Source organism: Trachurus japonicus, chromosome 17, assembly GCF_045865225.1.
Source record: "Trachurus japonicus isolate A0001 chromosome 17, Traja_1.0".
In the NCBI taxonomy this organism is placed as follows: Eukaryota; Metazoa; Chordata; class Actinopteri; order Carangiformes; family Carangidae; genus Trachurus; species Trachurus japonicus.
In genome coordinates, this window is record NC_140923.1 from 32,848,771 (window position 1) to 32,869,048 (window position 20,278).

At 42.2% G+C, this 20,278-nt stretch overlaps 1 protein-coding gene across 2 annotated transcripts in view; it reads right to left on the reverse strand.

Annotated features, from left to right (window-relative positions):
* LOC146971142 (low-density lipoprotein receptor-related protein 8-like) overlaps positions 1–20,278 on the reverse strand; it is a 98,520-nt gene that overhangs the window by 45,131 nt on the left and 33,111 nt on the right. For both annotated transcript variants that reach the window (XM_085803804.1, XM_085803803.1), the window contains exons 3-4: positions 17,820–17,942; positions 149–277 (exon numbers count right to left, since the gene is read on the reverse strand). In XM_085803804.1, coding sequence (XP_085659930.1) covers positions 149–277; positions 17,820–17,942 — 252 coding nt within the window. The remainder of the gene's footprint in view (positions 1–148; positions 278–17,819; positions 17,943–20,278) is intronic.

Consider the following 20,278-nt stretch of genomic DNA (forward strand, 5'->3'; position numbering starts at 1 on the left):
CCTGTAACTCAGAGAAGCCACGGAGGACTCTGAAACTTCTCCCAGCCCTTAGTCCACATGAGGGTGAGTAGATAATGAGTGAAATTTCAATTTTGGGTAAACTATCCCTTTAAAGACGAGAACTGATGCCCAACTTTGAGAAACTCACCGGAAGCGCAGTCCTCCTCGTCCGCACCGTTCTCGCAGTCCTTCTCCCCATCGCATCTCCATGACAACGAGACACACTTGTTGGTGGATCCCCCACAGTCAAATTTCTCCGGAGGGCATGTCTGTTTGCCTGTGGGTAGAGATAAAAGAGATATAGGGAGATTACCACAGTGGTTTTTATTGTCCTATAAAGGCAGCAACAAAAAAGACTACAAGACACCATTGGACTGGATTTCTGTCGCCCCCATGATGCAGTTAAAACTCAACCAGGACTCCACCACTCTGGCCAATTGATTTTACTGTCTGGACTGCATCTAAAGAGACATGCAGAAAGCTCATGAAATACAGCAAATGCACATTGGCTTTAGAGCAAAAGAACACCACCACCCCCCCTTCTCTGTTTTCCTGCCAATCTGCTCTAGTTGGCAGAGGGTGCGTTTGATCCAGATTACACTGCGTTTAATATGAAGCATGTTGTTAATTATACATTATACTTTGCTTATAGTCCAGCCTAAAGCATCCCAGCGTGAAATCAAAGGGTCAGTCTGCATGGCAAATGATTTAGCTCTTTGATTATTTCATTTTTAGATTATTTCTTGGTACACTTTTAATGGTTCCCAACCTTGTCATGTTCCAACTGTACTGTGGATTTTAAACTCATTATTATTAGTAATACAAAGGTGCATACTGTTGAATTTATGTTAATATTTTTTTTTTAGCAATTTTAGCAATTTCAGATGTTTTCATTTGCAGCAAACTATTTCTTTATTGGGATACTTTGAGGTATTAAAACCAATTTGCATGTTCCATTTTACAGTAATTAAATATTTTAACTGTTCATCCATTAGGCTAGATTCTAAGAAAACTAAATCAACCATCCATTTTAAGCTGATGTTTTAGCTTTCAGTATTTGCTTTTTCACATGCTAGCTGACTTTCACACAACCCAATGTATACAGATTACATCTGAATGCATGGGAACTATTTTTTTCTTTGAATTCAAGCTAATCTATATTTAAATCTGAGCTACTGTCTTTATACACACATACTGTAGGCCCTAAAGTTAGGTTTTTTATATCACCACCCTTTGCAACTGCGTGTCAAGGTTAACTTTTGACAGTTATGTGGGCTCAGTGACACAGCTTCATTACAGCTGACAAACAATATCACAGGAGGATCATTTGTAATGAGATGAACGAGAACAAACTCCATTATGAATACCATTTATGAAGTAAGAATAGAATATCTGATGCTGTCACTATAGCAATGTTAGCTGTAAACTGCACTGTGGGTAATTAGACCAGAAAGGGAGAATGTCTCCTGAGCCATATTTCTATGCAAAGCACATCTGTTCAGATGGAAATGCATTCATTACAGTGCTGCACTTAAGGTAAAATTGAATTCTATTCCAGCTAATGTAAATCCAATATTCAGTGGGCTTTAATTATTAAATGAACAACTGTATACAGTATATTTCTATTACAATTAAGTCTGACTTGCAGCGTGTGTTTTAGCTTTCATCTGTGGTGCTATTATGTTACAAGTTGTTCTTTTTATTTGTTTGTTTTGATTTTGTATATTTCCAATATACAAACAATGTAAAATTAGCTTCTGTTGTATCAGTGAATTATTTCTGTCCAGGGTCACCGTGTACATTTGGGTGATTAGGGATTAGGGTATGTCCTGGACATGGTTAGGTGTTACATAATTACTGTACTACAGTATAATGTATATTTCCAGAGATCACAAGGATATATTAACAGATATTCTCTCTTCTTTTTTTAAACAAAGATTTATGTTACACCCATATGATGTTTACATTATTTCCATTTCCATGGGAGGTCTCATTCTGTAACAAATAAAATATAACACGTGGTTTTTGAGATAACAAACATTTGTTTAGAACGATTCTTTAACTCTAGTTATAAAAGAGGTTGAAAACTAGAGTTGTCAGTGCTTTCTGACAATCATAGTTTTTCTTTTTCTTTCTTCATTAGGAACCAGGGGGTTAGAGAGACGTGCAATAAAGATTCCCAACTGGCGCCGAACCAGGATACAGCACATTGCCCTGATATCAACTTATAATAAGTGAGTGTGAACTCAAAGGAACAAATGTTAGATATCATCAGGACAACATAAAGCTGAAAGTTAAAGTGGTTGGTTGAGGTGAGGTGAGATCACCACCATCACACTGTTTATAAAGGAGCCTGTCATGGCTGGCTGGCTGATGGTGACCCTGTAGCATGGAGGGGGGTCACAGGAGACATGGGGAGACGAGGCTGGAGAGGCAGCTGGTGCCTTGGGAGACTGAGCAGCCAGAACGGCTGATGCAGCAGGGCCCTGACCCCGGGCACTCACAGAAAAAGCCCCGCCCACTGCAGTGTTGTTGGAGGCAAAGAACACCTCGGACTCAAGGAACATTTTATTTCTGAGGAGCAACATCTTCATTCAATCACGTTACAGTCCACAAATTGTAGTTCTAAGAAAATTGCAGTGTGAGGTCAGTGAAGAAAGGCTTAATGTAATTTGTGCTCTGTCACTCCACTAGGGCTGACCTTTGGTTTTTTCTTTTTTCCTTTTTGACACGGTTCTCATCGGCAATTGTTACATTAAAATGAGTGGGCTATTTGGCACCTGACTGATTTTGGAGATATGCTGTGTTTGTTTGCCATTACTTTCATTATTTCCGCTACGATCGCCCCCCCCTCCCCCCCCCCCCCCGGCCGCCGAAGCTTCGATTTTGATAGAATTTATGTCCGCGAACCTTCGATTATCAAAATATGATAATCAGGCCAGCCCTACACTCAACATTCAGTTGTAAGGACAATATTGTGCCACTGTTAAACCAGTGAAATCCATAAAACAACAGGGAAGCAAGAGATAAGCGTACCTCACACACCTCCACCTGCAATCCAAGTCAGTTCCCTCTTGACTAATATTCAGGAACCAGTTATGAAAATTATTTTTTATTCATACTGTTTCTGCTTCATGAGCACAGGAAGTTTTGAGAGTGTATTACCAAGCAAAAAAACAAAACAAAACATTAATTTCGGAAGTGTGGCAGTCTTTGATGTTCCCTGCGTCAGTGCTAAATTCTTCATGCGCACAACAAGAGAGAAGTGACTAATCAGTGAAAAATTAGTCACTTATTTCGAGACATGACTGTCAAGTGGGCAAACAATTAAGCTTGTTTGCCCACTTGACAGACGGAAGTAGCAGAGGAAACTAAAGGGATGATGAGCCACAGTGAATGATTACAGCTGAGTTATGTGTAAGAAGCAGAAGACAGATGGCTGGTCAGAGAGAAGAGACCAAGTATTTTAGACATGTCTTAGATGAAAGAGATGAGGAGGTGGAATCTTTGAAAGTGCAAATAAGATGGTGTCAGAATAAATTCAAAGTAACATGAGTCCACAAAGGACTTGACAGACAACAAGAAACAGGCAGAGAAAGGGTGAGAGAGATCAGAGCGGGGGGGGAGAATTCAAAAGAAGGGAGAGATGCCAAGGGCAAGATACTGTACGTGAGACAAACTGCTGCCTGACCTTTCAGCTTTCTTATCCTAAAGCAAAATCAAAGCCATCCATACTGAGTGGAGAGAGATGAGGGAGGAAAAGGAGGTGGAAGTGCAGACTTGAGCACAATCTGAATCCACCAAGCGGAGGGCGAGCTGCTGTCCTGTCCTTTTGACTGATTACTCTTTAATGAAGCGTGAGCACAGTTTCCTCCCAAAACCGAACACAGAGACACAACTTCACTGCGACAAAGCAGGGAAACCTCGCTGCCTCTGATGACAGCTATTGATTGGAGAAACTGCAGATTTCATAAAGACATAGGTAATCTGTTTTTTTTGCTTGAGGAGGAGGCAACTGAATAAAAAACAATTACTCAGAGACAAACTGACTTCCTCGCTGGTGTTTACCATCGGAGTGAAAAATGAGGAATCTCATCTCTGCTGTGCTTTGGCAGAAGATCTGTTTAGACCCCAGGCAGTCTTCATCTCATCAGCACGGTGATATAACAGCTTTATTTTCATTATAAGAGGTGTACTGTCAAAGTTGTGTTCAGATCATTGATTCTGATTATGGCTGTTGTTAAATACTCATAGTATTAAATGTCTGATTCAGTTGTGAACTGATATTGTGACATCGCTCCCAAGTGACTGATAAAAGTTACAGTTGGTATATGTGTCATTATAATGTAACTGCAACATGATGGAAACATTTGTTTTCTCCTAGAAGCCTGTGAATATTCTCATTTGTCCAGGTCATCGTTATCAACCTTAGAAATTTAAGTCAAAAGCAACTGGACTTGGTTATTTGTCTAGGAAGACGTTTCACCTTCTTGGATGAGAGCCCACTCCTTTGATGACAACAATGTCCACATCCTGGACAGAGAGGACAGATGGTTTGAAAAAGGAGTAAAAGAAGCCATCTATGTAAAAGTAGAGAAAACAATCCCTAAACAGAGGATGAGGTCTGAGACACCACCTATCTCCAATTTACAATGCTGCCCTTTTCATCCCTTCCCAGGAGATTCAACAATCTAGCCTCAAAGAACAACTGTTCACAAATGGCCTCCTGTGACTCCAACGACTGTCGTTATAACACAGTAGGGCACTAACGAAGTCGAAATCAACTTCCCACCAACGACTGTCACTCCAACGACTGTCGTTGGCACATGGAGCACAAAGGGTTTCCAGTGACATCATCGGTCTTGTGAACACCCCCACAAGAGGTTAGGGTCTCCACACCAGTTAGTTGGACCAGTCCCAGCCTGGTCAGATGCTACATGAACTGATGAAGCCTCCTGGATGAGAGGTGAAATGTCTTCCTAGACAAATAACCAAGTCCAGTTGCTTTTGACTTAAATTTCTTTGGGGGGTGTTTTCTCCTAGCATTGAGAATACTAGACAGCCGATGGGGCTGAACTTCGTTTGTTCCACAGATTTGTAAAGCACCAAGACAAACATCAACCACTGCTCGTGAAGCACCACTGTACAAAAACTCTGTGATGCGAGCCTGCAGGCAAGAGAAATGAGTAGTACTGGCATAATTATGAATCATTCATGGAATCTTCCTGGAGTCCGAACAACGTTGAGAGGAGATGCCAGGGGAATATCCAATGTTCCTGGCACAGCACAATTAAAACACACAAGAACCATCCTGAAACACCCATGCAGTGCTAGCAGGACTGCTAACACGAGTGCTAACCTTGGGAGCGTTAACATCATTGCACCCTTCTGCAACATTTGCAGCATTAATGGCGGTTAAATGTTAATAATCGCCCCACTGTAAAAGGACTGCGTTTGTTTGTTGCTTGGCAACCTTTCTGCAAAATGTCACTGAAGAACTATTGCTTGCAGAAAAATTATTATTTGTTATCAATAAATTATTATTTTTGGTTGCTGTGTGTATATGTAGTAATAAATTACCACTGTGCAGAGCTGTTCTAAAATCCCAGTAAACCACAGCCTACGGTGGTTTGTTTCTTTATTTGATCTTTACAGTTGACTTTGTTTTTGCTGCCAGCCTTTTGCTCTGAACGTTGCTTTGAGTGAGGAAGTGAAGAGACTCTTCAATTTGTCACTTGTCATGAGGAATCTGATATTATACTGCAAAAAGCCTAATAAGCACTGTTTAAATGTGAAAAATGTGTTAAACTGATCTGATGTAATGAACCACCATGTCATAAATGCAAGACTACAATGTAGCTTGGCATGGAAGTCATAATTTGAAGCCTATTCATATAAATTAATGTCTATTTTGCTGCTTCCAATTGCTAATAGATTTCATACAGTGGTTCGTCCTTCAGTCAGCTAGACAGCTCTGAATCTCTACTCTCAGCATATTGTGACAGCATGACTTCTCTGTGTGGCTGCCTCCACTTTGAAACATGTCACTGTTCAACACTTACAGACACTAATTCTGAGGTTTCATGAACCTATTTCTGAGCAGCCTTGACCCTTTATTCAAAGGCTTTTCTGTCTCTTCACTGCAGACAGGTTCCCAACCCAGTCCACCTGTGTGTGACAGTGTTGTGGCTCTGACGGTGAAGGAGATAAATCGCCCTCAGATCTAAAAGGGGACAAAACTCTCCGATAACATGAGTCATACTCAGATTCATTGCTTCATTAAACCGTGTTAGCGTGGCCATGTCCTCCTCTCTGAATTATAGATCTGCTGCAGCCGAGAACACACTGCCTGGCTGCAGACTACAAGATGGGAAATTGTTATTCCCAGCAAAGTGCATTAGCAGGTAATGTACTGTGTCATGTGGTTGTTTTCATGTGCTGCATCTGAGGCTCATTAGCTGAATAATGACAGACAAACATCCTTTATGTATTTTGGTTTCAAATCCCAGCTGGGTCCAGGCTATTAACGCACACACACACACACACACACACACAGGACAGACAACCATTCACATGGCTAATTTGGTCAATCTAAACGCTGTTGGTCAACAGCATGAAGCCACCGTGACAAACTCATATTTCATAGTTGTAATTTTTTATTTCACTTTTTATGAAGTAACTGCTCCAACTTTACTGCCACAATCAATGTCAGTCTGAAAACTCATTGAAAAGTGAGTCATTGTTTAATCAAGTTTTCAAGGTCAAATACCAGATGTTACTTTGTTTCAGTGTTTCAGATGTGATGACAATTTCTTCTGTGTGATGGGTTACTGGCAAAACCAGTCAAAAATATAATTTCCACTGTGTTCAAACTTGTTTTCAAATCTTTAAAGAGTAAATTAGTAAAGAAAATAGACCAAGTCTGATTAATTTAGGCAGATATTGTGCAAACAATATGAGTGATGATTTTAGTTGGAATGGTCATTATGCATTTTATTTGCACTGCAGAAAAGTCTAAATGATGATGATGGGAGCTTTGTTGGGCCTTGTACCATCTGTGCAGAAGATGACTGGTAGGCGGGGGCATCTCAGTAACAACACAGTGCTTCATTAATAATGTTATGTTGTGACACATTTTACCACTTTCCAAAAATTGCAGCTCCTGCCATTTGGATATGGCTGTAGACTTTGATTAATTGCGCAGCTCTGCCATTTAGATGCCATAATTCCCATGTAACTGTTACTGTTATCGTTGCATAACTAAGAAAACAATATAAACAACAGAACACATGGTGCAAAAATATTCCTCTCTTCCAATATCCACCTCTACAAAACATCATCATTCCTAACCACTACATGTTAAAGACCAAGATGGTTTATGTCAATTGTTTGTTTCTCCAAACAAATTTAGGTGAAAAGAGTTCAGTGCAGGAGGAAGGCACCGCTTCCTCTCAGTTCCTCTTATGAACCCTATTACATCAAGTGTAACAGTACACACTGTAACAACATAGGAATAACAGTGTCAACCTGAAAATGTCAACAGTGTCAGGCTGTGTGGCTCATGAAAACCAGCCGTTTCTGAGTTTGCTCCTTGCATAAGAACCTGTTTCTGAGGGGAAACCCACTTCTGTGACACATCAACAATTCACTATGCAACAAAGTGTCAAAGACAGGAACAGAAAAACAACCCTTGGAATAGGAAGACTGCATCAGAGCCGCATGAAAAAATGAACAATACAGTGTGAGTGTGTACGTATTCTTTTTACTCAACACTGTCTACATAAACAGGATACAGGAAGTTCACCTGCAACCTGCTCCTCTCACAAAACCTCACAATCCACACCTCCACAGGAGAGGAAATCCAAAGGATTAAACACACGCAGGGCAGTGAAATGTAGAATACACTGCATGTGCAACACAAACATCTTTACAAAGAAAATCTCAATTCAATAAAAAATCCAATAAAAAGTCAGGCTTTATTATTATTAACTCCCCCAGAAAACGCTGACAGAGGTTTGAAGCTCAATAGAGGTTTATAGAATGAAGTTTTCATCAAACCCCTCTCAGAGATAGATCTTTAATCCGCTGCAAATTACATAACACTTAAAAGACCAAAAGGAAAGCACAGTATAGTGGGTTTAAAACGAATAGCTCCATCTCCATCCAACAGCCCATATATCTCTAACCAATTCAGGGTTACATCCTCGTATAATGAAAGACTTCTCAAGGAAGAGGAAACACTGTGAAGTTCCCTCATGCCTGTCAGCCCCTAGGAATGAATTCACAAAACAGAGCACAAACTGACATGCAGAACTGAGCTGAACTCAGCAATTTTGTCAGAAAGCATCAAGTAGTTCACACTCACCCTTCCTCCTGGTAATCCTTAAAAGTGACTCAGGGCATCCAAAAGCACAGAAAAAAATGGCCCTGCTTTGGCCGGGTATATATGTGCGGCTGCGCTCCGCACCCCCACCTAGAGATGATCGCTGCCGCCCTCAGTGCGGATGCTGCGACGTCGGCGACCGAGCTTAGACTGGCCTTAGATTAACACGATTGTTTATGCATGGCTACGCAGACAGATGAAGCAAAACTCGCAGCTGAGAGCCCATCTGGCTACCCTCTCTCATATAGTTGTTTCGCTAATCCAATAGTATGTTTGCATTAGTCATATTGTGCAGCAAAGTCACAGTTCGAGCCCTGACAAGCTCTTGTCGTGATGGCATGCCTTTGCGACATCCGCGCGAATTGGCATGTTATCTCGTACTTATGGCAGTTTTGTGTAAGCAGCTCACGTAACATCCGTAACTAGGGGCTTATACCGAGTGAGAGTCCCGCCAACTTCTTGAATGATGCGTGTCAGAACTAGAATGACTGTGCGGAGGGCCACTGAGATGTACTGCAGCTCACTGCCGATGTGCCCGTGTAATGAGAAATATCTCGCCACTCGCAGATGTGAAGTGCAATGAAATGTGGGAGTGTGTTACAGGACTGGTCACAGTATTGTCTGCCCATAGCACTGGGTCGCAAAGTGAAACAGAATGAAGTAAAGGGAGGAGGTGATGGTCTGGGAGTGATGAGGCAGAACTGAGTGATGATACAAGACTATGGTCACTAATGATGAGGCCCAGTGTTGTTAAGAGCATGTTTATACAACAAACGGCAAGTGTCAAAGGAGTATTGTCTGGCTCTTATAGCGGAATGAAACTGGGAGCAAAAGCTGGGATTGCATAATGAAGCGCATAGTATTAGTAGGCTGTTGAGTATACTGTCAATTGTTCATCCGATGTCCAAACGAGCAGCGATCGCATGTCACTCACCACGTCTAGTCTGCCACTGTTGCATCATAATCCACTTACTAACATGGCAGTGTCTGTCGCGGTTAAAGATTGATGTCGCAGTGTACTGTGGTGTGATAACCGCGTTTCAGCCAACCTCTGTTAATTCTATCGCCCTGTGTACAACCCTAGACAGCTCGCGCGCTCACAGCTGCACGTATTGCCTTAGTTAAGAAGTACCGTTAAAAGATAGCCTCTAATAGCTCATCGAACAAGGCTGCCACTCGTCGCACAAAAGTTAGAAAGATTCTGGATGAACTAGGTCGTGTAAGTGCTTCTTGAGAGATTTCACCACTGGCTATTTCTAGATGTTGTTCAATAAGAGTGATGGAAGAAGTTGCAAGAATTAGGGACAATGAGCCCTCCGGCTTGTGTAGCCAACAGATGCTTTAGAACTGGTGTGAAGTGCTACAACTGTCGAGAGCTCTGGAGCATGTATGTCTTGTATATATCTCATTCATGCGATGAAGTCAGGTGTGCAGTGTTGGATTTTGTTTTTGTATTCGGCGTTTTCGTTCATTGAACCTAATCAACGAATAGTAAACACTGCTGAGCTCGGTCTAATGAGTTCAGATGTTGCTATGCTCCGATAATAGATGTATGTCAGTGTGTCTTATATTTTTGATGAGCGCTTCTGTTGGTGTCAATCCTAATCACGAGAGAGAGCTCAGTCGGCACGCTCAGAGCACATCGTAGATGTGTATACACCTGTACTAGAATACTCACTTGAATTACTGCAAGTGTATAGTTGTGAGTGTCTCAGACCATGTGTATCTAGAGAGTGCAGATCGAGCACCACTTCCAAAGGTAAGGGTTGTACCCCTTAGTGTAACGATTTCCGTGAAGAATACTTGATTACATGCGATGATATGCAGCATTCGTGAGTCCGAAATCCTCTGTGGTAGTAAGTTGTACCGTGTTTCTTTTCTTGTTTACTCATCACTACTTGACAAGCTGTCTTACTGCGCGTTTGATTGGATTTGTCTTAGGCATGCTTACTTGTCATTGAATATCGAAGCACTCAATCTATATAGACAGACACGCTCTGTGTGTCGAAGTTTCTGTTGTCTCGATTAATTCGTCTTAGCTAAATCGCGTCATCCTCTGTAGAGTGAATGTTCCCTCACTCAGTAGTCAGCGATAAAGAGCTCAGCATGTGCTTCAAGAGATATATAGTTTTCCTAGATGACGCCCCCCCTCCCACCCCCCCCATTCTGTGTGTATGTATCCCCCCACTGCCCCCCCGCCCCCCATACACCCCACAGTACCTAGAGGTAGATGGAGCATCTCACGCAGACCTCAGTCTTTGTACTCTCGCTTAAGGTCCCTTTTTGTGGCAGGATAGCGAGCGGATCGCTATGCGAACACTTATAGAGGTATAGTATTCTCGCCTGTTTAGCTGCGTCACATGCAGCGAGCACAGAGAGTCAGCATACATTGCTAGCATGGAGTCCGAAGGTGTCCTACTCATGTACCTGATAGTATGCATTTGTCATGATAGATATGTTGAAGTAGCGAACTACATGCGTCTGGACTTGTACGAGTGTTCGATACAATGAGATCTGTATCGTAGTACCAGTGTCAACTGATCATTCTGTTTAGGCACAGCAGCAACAAGCTGGATTCTCACTTATACAACTCATTTATTACTCTGAGTAGTCATGTGGATTGAAAGTATCGGCATTTTTGTGTTTAACTCATGTCATACCAACAAGCTAGATCATGCTAGAAGTATCAATACTGAGTTTACTGTTTGGATATTGTCCATAAATCTAAAGGAGAGAGCCTCAACCTCTTTTTCAGTGTCTTGGCATGCCGCTCAGAGAAATTTTTTTCCTCCTCCACATTATCTCTATTGTATGTAACTGCATGCCACATGAGATGGGAATGTCCTATCTCCTATTATTACATGGTATCCTTTTATTGGATTCTCAATATCAGTAAACATCATGTTATCATCCTTCATGACCGGCCTTTCATTCTGCTAGGCCACTACGCCATCGCACTGTAATCTCCAATTCTCTCGTGGGCAGGATTGTTATACCTCATTTAATAGGTTTTGAAACAGATCCATATCAATTAGCATTGGTCTGACTCCTTCAGTAGGCTCTCTAATTTACTAGCCTCCGCATCACCTGGTCGACTACTCTACAACTGCGCTGACGGCGCGTGGACTATTAGAAGTCTGATTTAGACTGAACTAAATATAGATTGTGAATGTCGATCCTCTGACAAGTATGAACATCTATTCGGATCGTTAAAATTCCGATCCGGATCAACCCTCACTAGCCATATATCACTGCTCGGAATTAACAAAAACTAGAATGAATATATATGAAAAGATGTTACATTGCTCTTTTTCTTTGATTTTACATTTCCTGCCCCAACAATGCAACTGTGTATTAAAAAGGATCTTAGTCTTTAAGAGCATCTAAGAGAGATGCGAATGACTCATCCATTATCGAATTTATAAAATAAGATCTTAAAGCCTTTGCAGCTAGTCATGGAAGATATTAAATAACTTTCAGAAATCTGGAGTTCCGTCACAGATGGCATATTCAGAACATAACTCACCATTTGTAGACATGCCTAGCTACCTTAGGTCTGCATAATATACTCTTGAGTTCAAAGAACTCCTACATCGTATTCAGCTGATCGCTCATTTTGTGCTAGAGAAGATCCACATCTGACTTAGGTGTCATTATTAAGTCAACATTTAGTGTGATGAATGCCACTCAGTTGGGCTGTATCATAGCTATTGTAAACTTGTTGATGCAGGTTACTTTGTCACTCATATACTCGTAGCCAGTTGCTTGTATGTATACGCCCCTTTGATAGGTTCTTTAGTTTTCTTTGCAGTCATGTCTATACTGTCGCCTGTTTTTAATGTGTGAGCCACGGGTTTACAAGAAGTGTCTTTTATACAGTCATCGAACTTGCTGTTTTATTGGCCCAGCTACGGTGCCCTGTTCAATCAGTTCCCAATTGAGTCCATCAGCTACCCAGCTAGGTCAACAGCACTAGTATCCTTAAGTCCACACACGTACGATTAATAGCACAAGACCTTTTTGGTAGACGACTCATTCAACATGACAGAGACTTTGCATGTTTGCTCTGTTAATTGGTCCAGCATATGTCACAATCGGATGACATTTCCGATTGCAATTACACGATCCATCACAGTAAAGAGCCTGCAATCTACATTCGAGTAAGTAAATGTCGCTTCCCATGGTAGCTTAAGTCTTCTCTATCTAAATGTGAAATGGTCAACCCCAACTCTAATTTTCCCGTATCAATTATCGCTACAACCGCCGTCCCATCTCTTAGTTTCGTGTATTGTATTTATGATCGGACTTTTTTGTATTCATTGTTTTATAAGCTCTCCCTGTCCGATTGTCCGGAATCATGATTCCTTTGTGTCAATTTTTTTTATTTTTTTTAATAGTAACTCATTTTTCCTGCCCATAATTAACGACATTATTTCGCATCTTAATAGATGTTAGGTGTTATATGTTCACCATCAAGAAGATTTGATAATGGCACTGGTTGGGTTTAGGTTTAAGGTAAAGTAAGGCAATGAAGAGAACGGCAGAGGCTCTGTACGTAGAGGTGTATAGCGATTAGGAGAGTCTATAACAGACCAGTAGAGCCTCCAGTGCTATCTGTGAGCCTGGCAGATAGGCAATGCCATCAACATACAACTCACTTGAGTCAACGTCGCTGTCCGCGCCTCAAGTAAGAGCAGCTCATATCATCAAGCGCTCTACTCAATGTGACCGCGAATCAGAGGCTATGAATCGATCAAGCTACTTCAATTATGTGCAAAGTCAGGGGTTCGGTGCGTAGTACTTTGCTGAACTTCTAATGTTCGCAGCTCAGTTCCTACCTTGAGAAATGGGTATCGGCTTTCGTGCTCTTGCTGCGAGTCATATTCATCATATAAATCTAATATTGCGGGCCACGTATTTGTACGTGCATAATCCTACATATAGGGTATACTGATTTCGCGCACGAAGAACGTGGATGAGGGGGCAGGATATCGTCTATCTTTACAGGTGCGAGAGTGATGTTCAGACCAATGAGCGAGTGGCAAGATTGATTTAAATAAAATAAGATCGGAGACGATTGCAAGGCAGACCTGAGCAGATAACTGAGTAAAAAAGAAGCTGACGATCGACAGCACTATGATAGACGACGAGCATGTGTAGCTGAAGATCTATGACTGTTTTTTTAATTTTGGTACTGAACGCTCTTGAGGGCTATCTGTTCTAGATATTTGATTCTATATTTTCTGGACAGATCCATATAAAACTACGTATGCTACTCAGTCAACGAGTTCTTTTAAATTATTGTAAGTTTTTAGTCTTTATATAAACTAGTTATAAGTCCCATGAGCATACTTCATCTCATATGTCATTTATAACGTCAGTGTGTTGTATGTTAGTTATTGGTTGTATATTTCTCAATGATGAGTATCGCACTATGGATGATAACGTCAAGTGGTACTGGTGATTTTTGTTTGGTTAAGTAGAGGCTTAGGGACTAGTGAGCCCCTACATAGCAGTGAGGTATTTATTATAGCTGCATAAACTCGATAAGAGCCTACAGATTATGACTAATGTGACTACATACAAGCTGACAGCAAGAGCTTCCATTTCAAGTTATATGCATGTTTGGAAGCAACACAAGAACGAAGAGACAGTAACTAGTCGAAGAACTCATCTGGAGCTATTTTAATTGTGGCAATAGTCACTGCAGGTTCACATTTACAGGTGAACATCATAGCTGGAAATAGTAATCTTCTCTTTCTCGACCACGATATTAAGGATGCCATCTAGATTATCTGTCTCTCTTGACTAGCTTTGACCGGCAGGTTAATCACCACTTCGATTATCATCAGTCCGGTGAGCTGCGTTAGACGTATCATAACAACGTAATCTATCTAGTGTTTAGGCCTACATATGTCACTCAATGTATGTTAAATATGATATTGAAGCTCAACTGACGCATCAGTACTCAACGGGCTGAGGGTAGTTGAATATGATGTGTTGATGAGCCCGTGGACCTAGACGCTTCCAGCGAGTCTCGATAGAGGGCTGCAGGAAGTCGGAGACAGTTCAGCGGGGAGCACGCGACCTCAGCATGATCGATCACCTACCGTATCCACATCGCGAGCAGCGACTCCTAGCGATTGCCTCCCCCTATCTCCGCCATCCCCTCACAGCTCCACTGCGTACTCATATCACGCTACTCGTTAACGTGATGCTGCCCAGCTCCATGCTGCCTGTTAGAATGTGTTTACAAAGTTAAAGTGATGCTTGAAAACAGCTGCAGCGCTGGTAGAGATCATGTTAGTTTAGACCGGAATATGTTATGATAACAGTGGTAAACTCGCTGTAATCTTTATAGAACCCTTGGTCGTTGATTCACTGATGTTAAGTACTACTGAGCTACAAGCATACTCGTTGTACCCAGGGGACGCTGATGCGTTAATCGTACGGCCCTCTATAAGCATACAGTTGAGCACCTACCGTGTCTTGCATACTTACACCTGGTTAGTAGTTGGACATAAAGCTTCATGCTCACACTTCGACAAGACTTCAGTGAGACGCTGAAGCCCACTACTGATGACTTTGACTCCCTCTCGACTGACCTCAGCTAGGGTTTACCAGCCGCCTACACGTATGAGACTGAGTTTGTACGTATCAGGCAGGTATCTAGGAGTCACTAGGCTAGCACGAGCTGCTAGTCTCCGTGAATTACGCACATCTCAAAGACCATGTGGAGATTATTCCACTCGTCCCTGCTTCTTCAGCTGACTGTACTTAATTAGCACGTCGGTGACCGAGTACGATGTTAGAGTAACCGACTACTGACCGTCGATCCGTCAGTATGGAATAGCTCTTAAATGTAACGGGGAGAATGGCAGGAGCAATATGCTGTGCATGTCTGGAAACGCACATTATAACCGTTATATGGGGAAGAAATGTCACAGATATGTGCGTGGATATTGTGCTATAAGAGCGATGTGGACGGTCAGTCAGTCGGTAGATGGGATATGGCGGGTTATGTGGATTCGAGGATAAAGGGGCAGGGGATGTGTGCTAGATTTGATACGGGAGATGAGACGGCATTTGTCAAGCCATTCCACGCAGCGGTGAGTGTTGAACAGCAGGAGCACGCTGGAACATCACAGCCACTTTGTACTTTGTTGTGTCAAAGTGAAATTTGGTCTCTCGGAACACCGTAATTAATTTCTCTGTTAAGCCCCCCCACAGACCTATAAAAAAAAAAATGAGCCCCCCCATCCAGTCCCCTCCCCCCTCACTCATAAAATCCTACTATCATCATCCTCCCATGCCCTCACAAATCACCGCCATATAACCCGCCGCCCATCCCTCTCCCCCTCGCTCAGCCGCACCATAGACAAAGTAATCTACCCCTACATACACCGCCTCCCAATTTTTGCTCTAACCAGTGAACCCCCCGCCACCTCCTCCACCCCTGAGCTTGTACTAAACCGGTCCGCGACCCCCCGACGCCCTAATAAGGTCCCCCCCCGCCCTGGCGCCTCCATTCCCGGCCCCCTACACCCCCCCCCTACCACCCCTCCCTCCTCTCGCTCGCCCCCCCCCTCGCCTTTTTTCCCACTTGCCCTGCAAACCAGCTGGAAGAGCACAGAGACAGCACAGAGGTCCCATGTGTAAAATAAACAAAACAAAGCACTTTTGGAAGAAAAGCTAAACTTGTTCATTTGGGATTATTAGGCTACTCATAGCAAGAAGCTGTTTACCCAAATCTTTAACTAACTGTTAAGATTTTAAATATGTTTTTGTAGAATTAAAAATAATATTGAATTGAATTTGGGGAGCTGTAAAGTCAGTCAACTCATCTCAGCTGTGGTAAACCTCATGATTTAAAAATTGTATTTCTTTTGAAAGACAAAGCTAAGCCACAGAATATCCGTAGTTGTCACACAACAGCTGGTTTATCTGAGAGTCACAGGTCATTTTCTTTACCAATCCTGTACATTTGGTTTCCTGTATGTGCAGATTTTCCACAGCTACAGCTTTAAAAAGGTAGTCAGATCTATGACAAGAAGACCTGATGGAGCTGAAATGCCTGTTCAGTGGAATAGATTTCAGTAGCAATATTCACTAGCCTTTGTGGATGCTCTCTGCTTTTCCCTAAGACATCATTATTTATCAGTGCGGTGCCTTCAGCTCTGTCTGATATCTGTAACCCCCAGAGAGAAGCAGGAGCCAGGGGAGAAAGAGAAATTAGCATTTAAGAAAGACAGAAAACAATTAATAATTGGTTCAAGCCTCCCACTCATGTGTCCCTGCTCGGTTGTGGAGACGTCAACTCGCCTCACCCCCATCAGGGCCTGTGTGTGTGGGTGCACTAGACTGGCACCGGCTAAAAGCCAGACAGCCAGAGATCCTCAGCTCTAACAGCTTGGCAGAGAAGTAATCGAAGCCTTTTTTGCACTCACCATCAGACAGCATTGAGAATAGAAGTGCGTGGGTGATTGGAGGCAGGCGATTGGGGGCGGCTGAACTGCCGCCGGTGCTTAGATAACAAGGGAAATTAGCCACCTGAACACAGCTTCTTGGAGAGTCAAATTAAATCTCCTTTAAAATGACTGACTTGATAGTGCGACTGAATATCCAGCTGCAACAGGCAACCCGTTGACGTAATTTCCCAGCAACTGCTTCTCATTTTTTATTCTTAGAGTAAAGAATCTGGCTGTAAATGTTGAGATCAATGTTCTGCTCAAACGAAAACAAAAACAAAAACAAAACAACAACACAGAATTTGAAAAACCTTGAATAATTCAACCTGACTAGTTTTTTGTAGTTCCTGATTGAGCAAATCCAGAGAAACATGCAGCAAAAACATGCAGGTTTCAGTGAAATTTATATTCAAAGTAACAGCAAATCACTGTGTTTCATGATGCTCCTGTGCATGATTGGATCATAGCTGACAGTATGGGTGAATTCACTCCTCGTCTCAGCAGCATGTCATCAAACATACAGTGATTTTTTACCTTACCCAGTCTGTTCATTTCATTAATTTTGGAAGCCAGAAAAATCTGAGAAATAATCATCATTTGAAGAAAGTTCATTTTACTTTTCTCATTTCCTCTCCCAGTAATCTTTGTTCTTTATTTGGATCCTCATTAGCTTCCACAAAGTGGGCGTTAGTTTTCCCGGCGTAAACAAAACCATTTTCAATCACATTTTAGTAAAACAAGAAAAAGGCAAAATAAGCCCGATATAAAACTCAGAAAATATGTTAAATAAATAAATAACTAACCCTTCCATGGCACTTTGGATTCATCCCTTACAGCAGTCCCTTAGATTCAAACCCACTGGATAAACCGTTTTCATTTCTTGCTCCGTCAGGCTTTGATGTAGCTACTGAGAGAAACTTCAAATATCATTCTAACATGTCCTTGAGGAGCTGAATGGCTTCACTTACTGCAGGTCTCCTCGGCCTCGTCAGAGCCATCAGGACATTCCGGCTCCCCGTCGCAGCGCCACCGCCCTGGGACACACTGGCCGTTTAAACAGGCGAACTCTGCAGGGGCACAGGTTTTCCTGGCTGCTCAGGGACAGACAGAGAGAAAAAGGAAGAGAGAGAGAGAGAGAGAGAGAGGGGGGGGGGGCACAGACAGAGAAGAAACGAGTTAGAACAGGAAGTTAAAGACAGTGTGAGAGCATTGTTGGGCTGCAGCCGGGTTTAATCTCTGTCATGAAACTGGTCCCATTATCTGAATCCCAACAATCATCTCCCTCATCAGAGGAGATCAGGCTCATCATCGCTCACATTATTTCTTTGCAGCCCTCTCCAGTGCTCCCTTTCCTCTGATATCCCTCACTAATTATCTCCACTTTCCCCATTTTCTTGACTCTTATTCATTGTGCTCTACTCCCTCCTTCCCTCCGTCTGACTCCCCTCTCCTCCATGTGCTGGTCTCCGAAAACAGTCTAATCTCTGCTTCAGGTTTTCCATCGCAGAGCAGTGAAATGGATGCTGATTGCTGAACGCTGCAGTCTCGGGGAGGTTAAACCTTTTACTTTGCAAACCTGTTTACCACAGAGAGCTACAAGCAAGCACAGCGAGGCCACGGGCTGATAAACACGTCAAGTGGGCTGAGGATTGGAAAATCAAAAACATGTCGGGGTAAGGCTTGTTTAAGCGATAAGAGAAAACCGAAAATGTGATCAAAACTTTCACGCAGCAGCCCAGAGATTATCACGGTTGTAACCCAAATATCTCCAACCTGCTGTGTTCAAAGAGACATGTAACACACACAAACGTGCACACACATTCGAAAAACACTGTCCACCTGTAGCAACTAAGCTGCAAAGCTCAGCCAGAGCGCCTGAAGCAGGTAGAGGTCAGAGCCATTCATTTTCTTCAGTCCGGTACTCCAGGAGGGACGCGTAGTAAGGTCTAATAAATCACTGGCTAAAAGGCCTTCAGCTGGGCCCTCCAGTGTTGTTACACATCCACAACTGTTCCTTAGCTGGCTCCCATCTTGGCTCTGATGCTTCAAATTAGATAAAGCATTTAGAGATGTGCAGGAATCTTAAGCTTAGCTGAGGGGCTGTAAGGAAGGAGAACAAGCTGAATCTGTCTTTGCTGTGCTCAGCTCCAGCTACACTCTCACTGCTAACTCCAACTCATTTCAAAGGCACAAGACACACATCGCTTTTCATTCCATGTCACAGACGTAAGCTTGTTTTTAAAAGTGGATACGACAAAATTGGGAGAAACAAGAAATGGTCAACACCTGATATGTAGCTGGGCTGCTTGTGGTTTTGACATTTTGAAAACAATCCCTGGCTGCAGCTCTTTGTAGGCCACCATATTTATGTGTGATCCAGCTTTACATCCTCATCCAAGCAGAACATCAGTGATCGATGAATGGTTATTGAATTATTAATGAGGAAATGAATGCTATATGAATGAATGAATTTTTTATTTTTTGTGTCATGCCACCACTGGAACAAATACAAGAAAAAAAAAAAAGTCATTCAAACACTATTTTAAATGAAATTAACTCACTTGCAGAACTCTTCATTTAACTGCTCACTATCACAGTCACTTGTGTTTAGGGTGTAGAGATGGTGCAGATGAACAATGTGATGTATTAGCCTGCATGGATTGAACAAACCTTTGACTGTGGAACCACTTACTCTACGAGAGTGGTTTCCAACACTTGGCCAACTACCAAACCTACAAAACATGGAGGCAAAAAAATGCATTCTCAAAAAATGTTTTTGTTTCAATGATAATGATCGAACATTCAGGACTGGACTAAAGCTTCTGGAAACAAAAGGTACAATTTTACATTATTTTACCAAAATGATGTTGTTTTGCAGATGATGCAATACCACCCACAGGTTGAAACCACTGTTTGACAAAATCAATATGTGTATCAATTCCACTGTCCGTCAATGACTGATCCATTTCTGCTGTCTAACCTTTACAACCCAGATGAGCATTACAGCATCACCACTGACCATGTCTCATCTCAATAATGGCTGCTCGACAGTGAAGCCTGCTCCGTTTAGAGAGATTTTTGTGACTTTTTTTTGTACCAACCACCTCCTCTCTCTTTCATTGGCTCTCTCCCAAAATCCATTAAATCGCACTGAAATCTAATTCTCACATTTTCAGTATGGGTCACCTAAAGAGTTATCTGTGGTGTGGTCTCATTCCTGCAGCCCAGCAGGATATCCTGCCAACGAGAAGCACTCAGATTATAAACCACTTGTGTCTAATTCTAAATCTTGTTTAATTGGCCCATTCTCAATTATCTCCTGTGTCAGAGTAACAAAGTCAAACCAATGACAGCTCATCTTGGCTTGTTGACACTATGAAGAGAATTTATGAAATGTCTCATCTGCTTTAATAGGACATGTGCTCTG